The 14,488-nt window shown below is 36.1% G+C and overlaps 1 protein-coding gene across 3 annotated transcripts in view; it reads left to right on the top strand.

Moving 5' to 3' along the window:
• limd1a (LIM domains containing 1a) overlaps positions 1-12,740 on the top strand; it is an 81,027-nt gene extending 68,287 nt beyond the window's left edge. For all 3 annotated transcript variants that reach the window (XM_052146744.1, XM_052146745.1, XM_052146746.1), the window contains 3 exons: positions 907-958; positions 8,305-8,373; positions 12,417-12,740. In XM_052146744.1, the coding sequence (XP_052002704.1) occupies positions 907-958; positions 8,305-8,373; positions 12,417-12,560 (265 nt within the window). In that variant the 3' untranslated portion in view covers positions 12,561-12,740. The remainder of the gene's footprint in view (positions 1-906; positions 959-8,304; positions 8,374-12,416) is intronic.
• Positions 12,741-14,488: the final 1,748 nt, after the last annotated feature.

The following is a 14,488-nucleotide window of genomic DNA, read 5'->3' as shown; positions in this document are numbered from 1 at the left end:
TTAGTCAGGTGGTGACCATATGCAGATGAAAACAACACATGGAAGGGTACCTTTCCATTCTGTCCTTCTGCACTGCAAATGTGTGAACTTTAGACTTAAAACAAGAAGAAAACTTAATTCAAAGGGGAAACAAGTTTATTTTGCTTACCCCATTGGCAGTTTTATCAGATTTATCTTAAAACAAGACTTAATATCTTAACCCATTTTGCTTGACAAGTAAATAAATCACGTTTAAAGAATGTTTCGATAATTTTACAGGAAAACAAGAAAAAATACTTGAAAATAATATTTTGGCAGTGTGGGATTGAAATATTCATAAGCTTATCAAAGAGTCAACAGATCTGCAGTTGTCAAATACCTCTCTCTCCTCCATCCACCTTTCACATTAAGTATTTGGACGCTTAATCCACACTGTCCACTAGAGAACAAAATATGAAAGTCACTATAATTTATTTCATGGAAAGAGCCCAGGTACACTTTAAACAAAACATTCAACAAATATAAGTTTGTTTGGTTTGAAATACAAACAATACATATACTGTTCAAAATAAAGTTAAAAAGTATATGGACAGGTTGTCAAACATTAGTGGGCCATGCCCATAGTAAATGTGCTGAACTTCACCTGTGGTTACTCTGCAAGGACACCTGCGTGAACTTAAGAGGAACTGACTTCATACATCCATTAAAAATCACTGTAACACCAGTTGATTGGTTTGATATTTTGTTATGCAATGACATTCAGACATTAAGTGGGGTTTAAGTGTCCACAAATGTTGGGCCCACTAAATGTTTTTGTACTCCAGGCAGTTAAATAATTCTGTAGGTGTTTTCTTTCATAGAAGAATTTCTTTGAGAATCCATTTATTGTATGATCTTTGTGGTTTGTATTTCTCTCTTCTCATCTAGAGTTCTTGCACCGAAATGTGCTGCCTGTAATCAGCCGATTCTGCCCTCTGAGGTGAGACCCATATCACACAACTAGTTAACAGTTGAGTCTGTACTGTACAGGGGTAGTTGAAATGAAATACTTAAAGAAAGTTGAACATGTCCTGCATTGTGATGTGTTAAAATTCATCTCAAATTATTTTAAACAGCATTTTGCTAATACTTTTATTACTATTACACATGCAGGCCTCTTGACCTATATTGTGTTGAGCATTTAAAGCGATTTGAGTGTAGAGTCAGAAAAGTACTATATAAGTGTAGTGTTCATTCATTCATTCACATGCAGGCCTCTTGACCTATATCGAGAGACATTAAATATTTGTACTTTTTAAATTTAATCAAATTAATTTGTCATCCCAAGACAATTTAAATTGAATTACTGATTAAAATTAGATTACAATAAAAAATATTGAAAAACTTGTGACCAAGCATATTATCTAAAATAAACACTTTCTGTTTATATGTACTGTATACTGTAAATATATTAGAGGTAGATGATATATCGTTTTACCAATTAATCGGTGCGGAAATTTGCGTTTTGGAACTTTCAGTTATCTGCCAAAATCTATAGTTTTTTTTTTTGTATAACGGCGTCCTCTTGAAGTGAAATAAAAACACTGACACCTCTTGGGGATTTGCTGTTTCTTAGTCTTTCATCATTGACAATATTCCTTCATATTTTATTCTCACTTTAATTAATATTTTGTTATTATGATTAGATAATAAATTGTTTTAAATTGAAGCGAAGGCATACAAAGAAAAAATAGACTATAGAAACATGCCCTTCAGCACATACATTATCTCCAACTTTAATTTCTTGTGAATAATAATAATAATATATATATTCTTCTATTGTTCTTCTTAGGATTATTAGGGCCTAAGCACTGAAAGTGTGGAGGCGCTATTGTTCTTCTAAGGATTATTATTATTATTATATACATAACTGCATCTGCTATTTTGTTCATTTTGGACTCTTGTTGCCTCTATGTCTAAGCCTCGCAATCGTTGTTATTGATATCAGCAAATATCGACCGATATATAAATGTTTATTTAAAAAAAAAAGCTTCTGGACAAATTATGCCTTTTAACAAAAAAATAGTCATTCTGATATGACTGTGGAAGATAATCAGTGGAACCCCGGGAAATTACTCAGAATAATATAGAGTAATAGAGTCTCATGACATCTACAACCTCAATTACTTAAAAAGTTGGGACAGTATGAAAAATGCTAATAAAAACAAAGTTATATTCACCATTTGCTATATTGAAAGCACTACAACTACAGATTATATTGTGTTTTTCCTTGTGAATTTCATTGTTTTTTGAAAATGTATAGTAATTTCAAATTAGATGATTGCAACACGCTCCAAAAAATTTGAGACAGGAGCAATTTATGACTAATAAGACTACATTTGAAGAGTTGAAATAACAAGGCAATGTGAAACAGGAGATGTTAAACAGATGAGGCAATCGTGCTGTAGTATATAGGGAGCCTCCAAAACCAGCCTAGTCCTTCAAGAGCAAGGACAGTTCAAGACTTGTCAATTTGAGATCAGATGCTTCAGCAAATAATCCAGCACTTTGAGAACAATGTTCCCCAAAGACAAAATTAGAAGGATTTTGGGCATTTCACCCTCTTTCACCCTGCACAATATCATCAAATCTCGGTGCGTAAAGGGCAAGACTAAAACCATTTCTGAATGTGTGTGATCTCTGATTCCTCAGACGTCACTGTCTTTAAAAACATCAATCATCTGTAATGGATATCATGAACATGGGTTTGGGATAACTTTAGTAAACCTTTGTTTGTCAACACCATTTGCCACTGCATCCACAGATGCAAGTTAAGACTTTACTATGCAAAGCAGAAGCCCTACATCAACACTGTCCTGAAGTGCTGCCGACTTCTCTGGGCTCGGTCTAATCTTAGATGGTAAGTGGAACTGTGTTTTTTGTCCGAAGAGTCCACATTTAAAAAAGTTTTTGAAAAACACAGCCGTTGTGTTCTCTGGGCCAAAGAGGAAAAGGACCATCCAAGCTGTTATTAGCATCAGGTCCAAAAGCCAGTGTCTGTATGGGCCAGGAGTGTGTCAGTGCCCGTGGCATGGGTAACTCGCTCATTTGTGAGAACATCATGAATGCAGACAGAGATGTCAAAGTTTTGGAGCAACATATACTGCTATCCAGCACTGTATTTTCCAGGGACGTCCCTGCATTTTCCAGCTGGCAACTTCAAATGACATACTGCCTGGATTTCAAGTGCATGGCTGTTTAAGCAGAGAGTGCAGACTGACCTGCCTGCAGTCCTGACCTGTCTCCAATTGAGAATGTGGTGCATTATGAAGCACACTGTACGGCAACAAAGACCCTGTACAATTGTGCAGCTAAAGACCTACATAATGGATGAATGGGGGAAAATTCCACTTTCTAAACTTAACAAACTTGTGTCTTCAGTGCTCAAATACTTAATAAATGTTATTAGAAGAAATGGTGATGTTTAACAGTGGTAAACACTCGACTGTCCCAACTTTTTTGGAGATTGTTGCAATCATCTGATTTGAAATTACTGTACATTTCAAAAACAAACTATGAAATTCACCGGATTAAACATAATTTGATGTGTAGTTGTAGAACTTTCAATAAAGCAAAGGGTGAATATAATTTACAAATCACTCCTTTTTGTTTTTATTTGCATTTTTCATACTGTCCCAACTTTTTATGAATTGGTGTTGTAGTAATAATTCGTATGAGATGGCGAAATCACAAGACATTGTATGACTTGGCTCATATGAATAGGTATGAGACCAACCAATAAACAAATGTTGGAGTTTAAGTTGGTCTTCTATCCAAATATTTATTTTATGAGAGGAAACATTATTGAACAAATTTAGCTACTCATTACTTATTTATTTATGCAATACAAATGACTGATAGGAGTCAATAACCTGTAATACGCTTCCCTCGTCTTGTTCTAACTCGATGTTTTCTTTCTTGCATGCTACTTAAAAATTATTTTCATATTAAAATCATGGTTGGGTTTAAATTTGGCTTAGGAGTTCAACTCTGGACTAATCGGGATAATGGCATGTTGGTTCTTTATTTTCAGCAATGGAAGTAAAAGTTTTTGTACGAGCCAACTCATAGGATTTCTTGCGATTTTGCCATCTCATACTATTTTTACAACTTGTCATGAGACTGGGTTGGTTTGAATCTGCAAGGGTTATTTTGATGAGCCGCATTTTTTGTATGTGTCAATATAGACCCTGCTTCCATACATTAGAGATGTGTCACAGTCATACAACCCTGTCAGCATTCCTAATCAACACTTAGTTCCATGTTGGTTGTTTCGTTGTTTGCTATTAAACAAATAGAACAAGGAATCTTTAATACACTTGAATACACTTAAAATACAAAATACTATTTTGTATTTTAAAATCTTTGAAAAAAATTCAAATGTAGTTTGTATTTAAATACATTTAAATTTAGTATTTGTGTATTTTTAAAATACATACAATACTTTGTGCCAGTCAACCTCTTTATTAGGCTGCTGATTTCCTGTATCAACTAGTTCAGGCATGCCCCCCAAACCCAACTTTCATGCATGCAAGCTGCAGTTGTCAGAGAGAATGGCTCCATCTTGGTTGAGCAAATTTTCTGCGTTCTTGCAAGGAAATATGGAGAAAGATGAGGTGAGGATGTGATGGTCGATTCTACTTGTTGCAAAAAATATAATAATTGCTGGCAACTTTTTTTATTTTCCATTAAAATGGGTAGCTATGATACTTCTCACCAGCAAATGAAATGCGTGTCAACAGTGAGGAAATCAAAACTCATCGGCAGCCAGCTAGTGAGCTAGTCTAGCTATCGCTATTAAGTTCACTAGCTATCATTAGCTAGATCACTAGCTAACGAGGTAAAATGGAGCATCATTCAGATTTGCATTTAGTTAACATGAAGGCATAAAAGAGCACATGCAAATGAAAAACAGCATTAGCACTAGCACTAGGACAGTCTTGCATGTTAATCGGTTGCTAGTGTTAAGGCTAGCTGATTTTGTCCTGTGATTTTCAGATATTGGATTCATTAACAATCACTTGCAAGGCATAGGGAGACAGAGCGTGCATTAACGTCTCTTAGCGGGAGGTGTTAATCACTTGACTGTTGGGACTCCCAGCTGAGTTAATGGCTTCAAAGACTGAAATAAATAAATAACAAAATGTTATATGACCGACCATTGAAAATGAATAGGAAAAACAAGTTTTTTTTTTTTTTTAATGTGTCAAATACAAACAATAAATCAGCCACAATTCAGAAAAAACAAACAAACAGAAATGACAGGCTGAGACTCTAAAACATCCTCAGTGCAAAACATACACACCCACTCACACACAAACACACTCAAATTAACATGTAAGACTCAAACACAGAGCTTTTTTTTTTTTTTTTTAATTTGTCAAAAATTGAAAAACAAAAAAATTAAGGGGTGAGACAGTGCTGAAATGCACACACACCAAACCAGGGCATCATTAATTGGAGCTCGACAGCCATCTTTTGATCATTGTTCCCATTTCAAGTCATCTGTTGTTTTCCAGCTGATGACTGCCGCCAACTGACACACAAATACACCAGCAACCTTATTAAATGCCTTCGAACACATTCTACAGCTTCTGCAGTATATACATGGTATTGCGCCACTTCTTTAGCCTAAATGCTTTATCTTAACTTTTACAGATTTACCGTTTCTCTGAAACATCGAACATTGCACTTTTTCCAATTACAAATGCATGGTGGCGGTAACTTCGCACTTATGATTAGGACTGTGTTTCCCTTTGTAACACCATAGTCAGGTTTGATTGCAAGCATGACATTAACTGCAAAAACTAACACTTTAAATCAAATTTAAAATGCTAAACTTTGACAAATAATAGTTTTATAATGATAATGCATATCTTGTGGTAAAATATAAAAGTAGGTTACAACAAGCCTACACATGTAGGTGGTTACAGCTATCTACTGGCTATTACTGGCCTGACATGGTTTTCAAGTCAAATTTGTATTTGTCGCATTCTTCTATTTCGTTGATGATTCAACTTATAGAAGTGTAGGTTCTGAATTTTTTTTTTGTTTCTCAAAAATGTAATTTTGTTTATGCAAATGAATCGTAAAATATAGAAATGTACATCAATAAAATCAAAATAGGCAAAAAAAAAATATTATTTTATTGTTCTTCAGAGAAGAAAAAATGGTATCATTGTCATCATAAAAAAAGGGATTTACATGTAAACCTTCTGGACAAAAATCACCATGAATACCAAAGGGATGTGCCATTTTTCAATATTACAGGAGGGTGAAGCATTATTCATTTTTATTTATTTTATTTTTGAGCAAGATGTAAAATTGGAGCTTTTGCTTAGGTTGAGGACAGGTACACAAACAACATGCTGTATGTTGCATGAAAAAAAAACATGTAAACTGAATTAATTAATCATGTTAGGGACACATATAAAATCACATTGAGGCTACTTATATGGGTTATTTTACAATAACATTATTCCTTTATGTTGAAATTATGGGAAAAAAAATGTTCTGGCAAAGTATTAAATAGCTATACCAAGAGGAAAAAACTATATGTTGATGTAACTTAAAGGTGTTGTAAGATTCAGAAACCCGTGTTATTAATGACACCTGTGGCCGTTAAGTGAACTGCAGCCAGCTACATGTTGCTCAGGCACACACTCCATAGGAACGCGAGCGTGCAAACATCGGCCAAAACTGACATAACATAGAAAAAGACTGAACACGATTCACCGGCATCATGCTGACCGATGAGATGGCATAATTAAAATTACACCGTTATGATTGTTTTACTACAAACTTTGAGACCGTATTATATTTGACTCTCCAGTGCTGGAACAGGGCTAAAACAAAGTGTGGATATAGGCCTGACTATGCGAGACAGTAGTTTGAAGTAATCACTTTTCTTTGCATGATACATTGACTGCATTTATATGATAGCCTATGTCTGAATAAGCTAGCTAGCCATTTTTTATCAATAGCTGTTAGCTCAATTTGGCTTGATGACAGTAGATGGTTATAAAATAGACTGTACATTATCAATATGTTGACACAATTCAGTATTGATGTGATTCCATCACAACTGTCATTTTGATATATCGATGCGCTATTGTTTTATAATAATAGATTGTATATATTTTCTGTATAAAATAATAACATAGCATACTGATACACACATACAGCTACATACTACCAAACTATACCAGACAGTTTACTGTTGCACTGCACTGTTATGTTGCACTATTGTATGTTTTGTATGTCATATGTTGTACTACGATCAAGATACCAGTGTATTTGCTTGAATTTATCCTGTATACCTGACTTTTAGTATAAAGAGAAGATTATTTGAAATTTAAGCAAGGTAGGATGCGATTCGTCAGCGTTAGCAGACAAGATCAAGTTAGATAAAATTACACAGATCAATCTTTATGGCACTATATTTCACATGCTTTGCAGTTATGTAAGCTTTTCTGTCCAATAAGAAGAACGCCAATTCAGGGTCGGTTTTGATCCCCAAAACCAAACGAAGGTCCCTCCAGAAATCAAATGCCCTACTGATGATCACTCTAGTTTTCGCTCGACCACGATCGCGTTCCTGCTTAGCCAGATGGGATTCAGTAGTTTGGTTTTTTTGTTTTTTTTTCTTCAAATTGGCTTACTCTGAGTTTGTGTAGAAGTCAGCGTTGTACTGGGAGCCGGCCGTTATATACTGCACCTTTAATTGATCTATGTGGAACCGATGTACTTGCATTTTTTTTTTCATTGTGGCTACCTGCTTGTTGATTACACCAAAGCACAAACTTTTTTCAAATATTATTTTTATTGTTTGACCCCATTTTTCTTTAAAGAAATGTTAAGAAAAGATCATTCTAAACTACTTTTTTCTATTAATAAGAAATAATAATAAATAAATAAATAAATAAAAAAAAAAAAACGTTTTTTTTATTTCTCTGGAAACAATTTAGACATTTTTTACTTTAAGCCCCAGAAAAAAATTCTAAATTACTTTGAACTTTGAGAAGTAATTTAAAACATGTTCTATGTTGTAGAGTTTTTTGTGTGTGAATTGCATTTATATCTGCTACAGAATAACTTTTTTGTTTTTGTGATTTATAGTCTTTTTCCTGAATTAATCAAGTAACATTATTAACAGTAACACTCTTGGCTTGGACGTTTTAGTTAAAATCTTGATACAGGAACATTTATACATTATTTGAAGAAGGTGTGTTGGCCGTTGATGCTATACAGTATTTAGCCATCTCACTGTTTGTTTACCCTCCTTAGGGGTCAGATGAAACCATTCGGGTGGTCTCCATGGACAAGGATTACCACGTAGAGTGCTATCATTGTGAGGTGAGTAAAATGTGCACACCTATCAGCGTAGATGCTTTATATCATGTGAGTGTATATGGTTTAAATGATTTTTAAACGTAATACCCATCTAACAAATTAATGTTCTTAAAACATTTTCCAAACCAACTGTTATGACCCAAGTTTGGGAAAACATAAGAAGCCGTCACTAGTTGAAAACAAAAAGGTCGCAATGGCCATGGTAAAAAAAAAGATGTTTATTTTACTTGAAAATAAAGAAAAACTCAACAGTAAATGTAACGTATGCAAAACTGAAACAAGAACAGTGAGCTGACTGAATTAAACTGTAATGTTACTAAAAAGTTAAAACACCTTCCTAACTGCCGAAAAACAAAATAAACACAGAAACAAATATTCTGGGTCCACAGTCTTACCTACTCATACAACTTCATGTAAGCTGCTTTAACTAAACAAAGGGTAAACTCACCATCCTTTTAAAGTAAAAAGAAAATAAATCAAAACAACCACATACACACACAGGAGCAGGTTTCCTGGGGCAGTGGCTGCTTGAAGTGAAGCCAGCACCTCTTAAATAAGCACTACTTCAGGTGTAGCTTATTAGAGTCTCTGTCCCCATCTTCTTATCATGTGCAGCAGCAAAGCAGTCTATATAAATTCCATCCATAGGTTCACATAGTTCTTCCCAACATTGTTATACTTTATTCTGCTTGGTCAGTCATGTGGCAAGATGAGGCCAGCAGAGGGCTCATCAGGAGGTAGTTCATTGTTTGTTGGTTCCATATTCACAGCCATTTAAATGACCCCATTTTGCTCTGCTGACCTTACATCTTCCGGTGCGTGACCTCGGGTGATTAAGACACCTCCACTCTCTCCATGAAGCATCAGCTCCCGGTGGTAGTTTGTCACTGGCTGGTAGCTCCATGGACATATTTGGCTGCAGGCCCTGGATTCTCTCCTGCCTCATACTTGTGTGCATGATGGAATCTGCTGACAGGACATGGTTGAGGAAGGCCTTCCTTGATGGAAGCCTTTGCTATGCTGGTTGGTGGCTAAAGAGGGGGTGTCTGTGGTCGCTGGTTTGGCAGGATCTGTCTCTTCTGCTTGCAGCGGTTCTCACATCTTGAGGTGCAATACCTGGCAGAATGTAAAGACTGTCCATGTTGGTGGGTCTAAGGAAACCGGGGATCATTCTGCAAGTACTGTTGGGTCTGGTTGTGGTAGCTCTGATTTATGAATGAGAGTCAACTGATTGCAGTCATCCACTGTTCAACTGCCTCTCCGTCCTTGTTGGTGCTGGGGTAACCCATTGGTTGCTGTTACTGTTGATGTCTTCTTTGGATATATGTGGCTTGCCTTGCACGTCGGAAGTGCCTTTCTTGCCACAAAGGCCCCATTTGGAGGGTTGTACACAAATGTTTCTGCAATGCTGCTAAGTTCGACTGTTAGCACTTTGATGTTATCAGTGTCAGAAAGGTGATTGGCTTCAACTGTTATGCCTATCTTAAAAAAGAATGTACTTCTATACTGCAGATGAGGTCTTTCAATGACTGGGTTATAGTCATGAATCTTGGGGAAGAGGTTGTTGCTCCCTCTATGCATCTTATGAAGTCAGAGAATGTCACATTTACATCTGCCACATAGGTCAGCCAGCAGTTTGCATTTTGATGCTGAGAGCCCTTTAGCATTTGCTGATATAATTACTGCAGCTGGCCCTAAGAAGAATCCTTGCATTCGACTCCCTTCTGCTTCTGTTTTGGGGGTGTTTTCTCTTTGTCATGCTGTGTTGACTTCAGATTTCTTTGCTCTGGTGGTGGTAGAGTTGGCTTACACAGGGCCGCAACATGGACGTTTCTACCACTGCCCCATCTATTTGACAGCCTCACAAGGGAAACACAAAAGCAAAAGAGCAGGGGCTCGTAACCCCCACCCATAAAACATTAAATAATCCCAAATGATTTAATGAAGTACAGATAAAACTGCTTACAATACATGCCATATACCCGCAATCTGTACCAAAAGCAGCACAAACACTATATAGACATATTCATTGGATAAAGGCAGTTCAATAGCAGGACACAGGAGTGGTGTAGACAGAAGAATGAAAAGGTCATCTGTTAAAACACATTTTCAAAGTAATTTCCAAACATGTCTAGGCCAACCTACTGGCCTACACATTTAAAGTGAGCAAAATGTTAGTCAAAATCCTTTTCACCAAAAAGGATAGCCCAAACAAAGGTTCCTGCCAATAACAAATTCAGCAGTAACGGCAGCAGGAGCATGAGTAGGAATAGTTTGCTTTGACTTAAAGTTTAGCACTTTCAAACTGCTTCTTCTGACACGTGAAGTACCCCATCAAAACCAAAAGTGTAGAAAATAAAATTGTTAAAACCAGACTGTACTCTATAAATGAGCGACAAAAGCGACTTCCAAAAAGACAGCAAAACAGAGTTCAAGAGAAACCACCAATCAAAACTGTCACATGTAAATGAGCAAAATGCAGTATAAACGAAGCATGCTACAGGAAACAAAGAAGCAAATCATGCCAATGGCAGAACCAAAGCGTCTTACAAAACACAAATTAACAATGCATGCCAAAGCCAGAAACAAAGTATGCTACGAAAAACAAAAGAAGCAGTGATGGTCTATGGCAGAAACTAAGCATGCTACAGAAATCTAAGTAGCGATGCAGGCCGGTGATAGAAACTAAGAATGCAAGTGCACTGCAGGCCAAAACCACAAACAATAGCATGCTATGAAATGTAAAACAAAGTAGCAATGCAAGTCAATGGCCTAAACGAAGCAAGCTTCAAAACACAAAAGTAGCAATGCAAACAGGTGGTCCAAATCCAGGATGAGCCACCAATTTATGTTAAAACCCAAGTTTGGAACCAACATAAGAAGCTGTTAAAGTTGAAAAAAAAAGTTGGCTATCTACATGGCCGTGGCCATGCACGTTATCTACATTAGGATTGTGAAAATGTTCCGTTTTCTTAATGTGAGTAGAATGCTGTTAGATTAACATTCCTGAAAACCTGATCTGCTAATGTCAGTTTTCCCTCTCAGAAATGAATTTAAAGAAATCTAAAGGACATGCAAACGATGTTGCACTGTTTTCTCATAACATAGTAGGAACTTTTATTGAATACCAATAGCGTCATAAGAATGTTGTATTTAAGGAATATTCCAGGTTCAATGCAAGTTACGCTCAATCGATAGCACTTGCAATAGAAATAAATGGGGCCAGTCCATAAACACTGAAATACTCACTGTTTCAAAAATATAGCCAAACGATGTAAACATATTTGTTAACATTATACTAGTGTGTCAAAATCTACGTTCTATATGATTTTATATTGATAAACTCTTTATAAGTTTTACCGGTGTTGCAACAGTTGTAATATTGAATATTACGGATAAGGTTAGTAAACAATTTTATCGAACTAAAATAATGTTAACATGTATAATGTTTACATCTTGTGGTTATACTTTTGAAACAGTTTGTATTTTAGTATTATGGACTGGGCCCATTCACTTCCATTCTAAGTGTCTTTTATATACATATAAAAAAAAATGTATATGTAGATTTTTATATACATATATATATATAAAATAAACAAGGGACAATTATTTTATATTTTGTGGTAATCAACATTTTACCACAAATGCTGTGGATTGAGCATAATTTGTATTGAACCAGAAATATTCCTTTAACATTTATTATCAACTTTTGTTCATAACGTTTTAGTAAAGTTCACCAAAGTTGTTAGATTTGGGTTAAAGCTTTTAGAAATGAGGTACATAAATTACTGAGTGCACCTTTAATGCACCTTTGGGTAACAACAACAGTAAAACTTTCAGAACACTACATAAGACTTAATCTAATAGTCTAATTTAATGTCATTCTCAATGGTTAGTGCAAATAAAGAAGTTTCTGTTTGTGGAAACACATCATCATTGCCCACAGGGTCTGGTACTGTTATGCCTTAACATGTGATGTTGCTAATGTCTTAAAACTGTGAAGCATTGCCTCAACTCTCATGTGACTGTGAAACTTTTTCCTCCAGGACTGTCATGTAGAACTGAATGATGAGGAGGGTCACCGCTGCTATCCTCTGGATGGACACCTGCTCTGTCATGCATGTCACCTCAAACACATCGACCCTGCCTCACTTCAGTCTAAAGCAAACAACTACCACAGTCAATTTTAAACATCTGCCACTTCCTTGTGGCTGTTCAGAGATATCAGCATTACCAAAGCTACTCAACACTTACACTACCAAAAATTACAGCTGAAATTTAGATTACAAAATGTGTGCATGTGTGAGATGCATTATTTTTTGCATATTTTTTTTGTCTGAATTACAGGTGAAACTCGAAAAATTAGAATATCGTGCAGAAGTTCATTAATTTCAGTAATTCAACTTAAAAGGTGAAACTAATATATTATATAGACTCATTACAAGCAAAGTAAGATATTTCAAGCCTTTATTTGATATAATTTTGATGATTATGGCTTACAGCTTATGAAAACCCCAAATTCAGAATCTCAGAAAATTAGAATATTACATGAAATCAATAAAAAAAGGATTTTAAATACAGAAATGTCGGCCCTCTGAAAAGTATAATCATGCATATGTACTCAGTACTTGGTTTGGGCCCCTTTGCATTAATTACTGCCTCAATGCGGCGTGGCATGGATGCTATCAGCCTGTGGCACTGCTGAGGTGTTATGGAAGACCAAGATGCTTCAATAGCGGCCTTCAGCTCTTCTGCATTGTTTGGTCTCATGTCTCTCATCTTTCTCTTGGCAATGCCCCATAGATTCTCTATGGGGTTCAGGTCAGGCGAGTTTGCTGGCCAATCAAGCACAGTAATACCATGGTCACTGAACCAGGTTTTGGTACTTTTGGCAGTGTGGGCAGGTGCCAAGTCCTGCTGGAAAATGAGGTCAGCATCTCCATAAAGCTTGTCTGCTGAAGGAAGCATGAAGTGCTCTAAAATGTCCCGGTAGACTGCTGCGTTGACTCTGGACTTAATAAAGCACATTGGACCAACACCAGCCAATGACATGGCTCCCCAAACCAACACAGACTGTGGAAACTTCACACTGGACTTCAAGCATCTTGGATTGTGTGCCTCTCCATTCTTACTCCAGACTCTGGGACCTTGGTTTCCAAATGAGATGCAAAATTTGCTCTCATCAGAAAAGAGGACTTTGGACCACTGAGCAACAGACCAGTTCTTTTTTTCTTTAGCCCAGGTAAGACGTTTGACATTTGAAGCCCATGTCCAGGACCCGTCTGTGTGTGGTGGCTCTTGATGCAGTAACTCCAGCCTCAGTCCACTCCTTGTGAAGCTCCCCCACACATTTAAATGGCCTTTTCCTGACAATCCTCTCCAGGCTACGGACATCCCTGCTGCTTGTGCACCTTTTTCTTCCACACTTTTCCCTTCCACTTAACTTTCTATTAATGTGCTTTGATACAGCACTTTGAGAACATCCAACTTCTTTTGCAATTACCTTTTGAGGCTTTCCCTCCTTGTGGAGGGTGTCAATGATGGTTTTCTGCACAACTGTCAGGTCAGCAGTCTTCCCCATGATTGTGAATTCAACTGAACCAGACTGAGAGACCATTTAAAGGCTCAGGAACCCTTTCAGGTGTTTAGCTGATTAGAGTGTGACACTTTGAGACTACAATACTGAACCTTTTCACAATATTCTAATTTTCTGAGATTCTGAATTTGGGGTTTTCATAAGCTGTAAGCCATAATCATCAAAATGATATCAAATAAAGGCTTGAAATATCTTACTTTGCTTGTAATGAGTCTATATAATATATTAGTTTCACCTTTTAAGTTGAATTACTGAAATTAATGAACTTTTGCACGATATTCTAATTTTTCGAGTTTCACCTGTATTTAGAACATTACTGTCTATTAATATTTTATGGTAACACTTTACAATAAGGTTCCATTTGTTAACATTAGTTAACTTTCATTCATATAAACTAACAATGAACATTACTTTTACAGCATTTATTAATCATATTATTAAACAAATTAATTCATGTTAATTTTAACATATACTAATACGAATATTTAAAATTAAAAGATGTATTTGTGAACATTAGTTTAT

The sequence above is a fragment of the Xyrauchen texanus genome, chromosome 17, assembly GCF_025860055.1.
Source record: "Xyrauchen texanus isolate HMW12.3.18 chromosome 17, RBS_HiC_50CHRs, whole genome shotgun sequence".
NCBI lineage: Eukaryota > Metazoa > Chordata > Actinopteri > Cypriniformes > Catostomidae > Xyrauchen > Xyrauchen texanus.
Note: the sequence above shows the minus strand (reverse complement) of the source record. Positions and strands in the feature narration are given on the sequence as shown.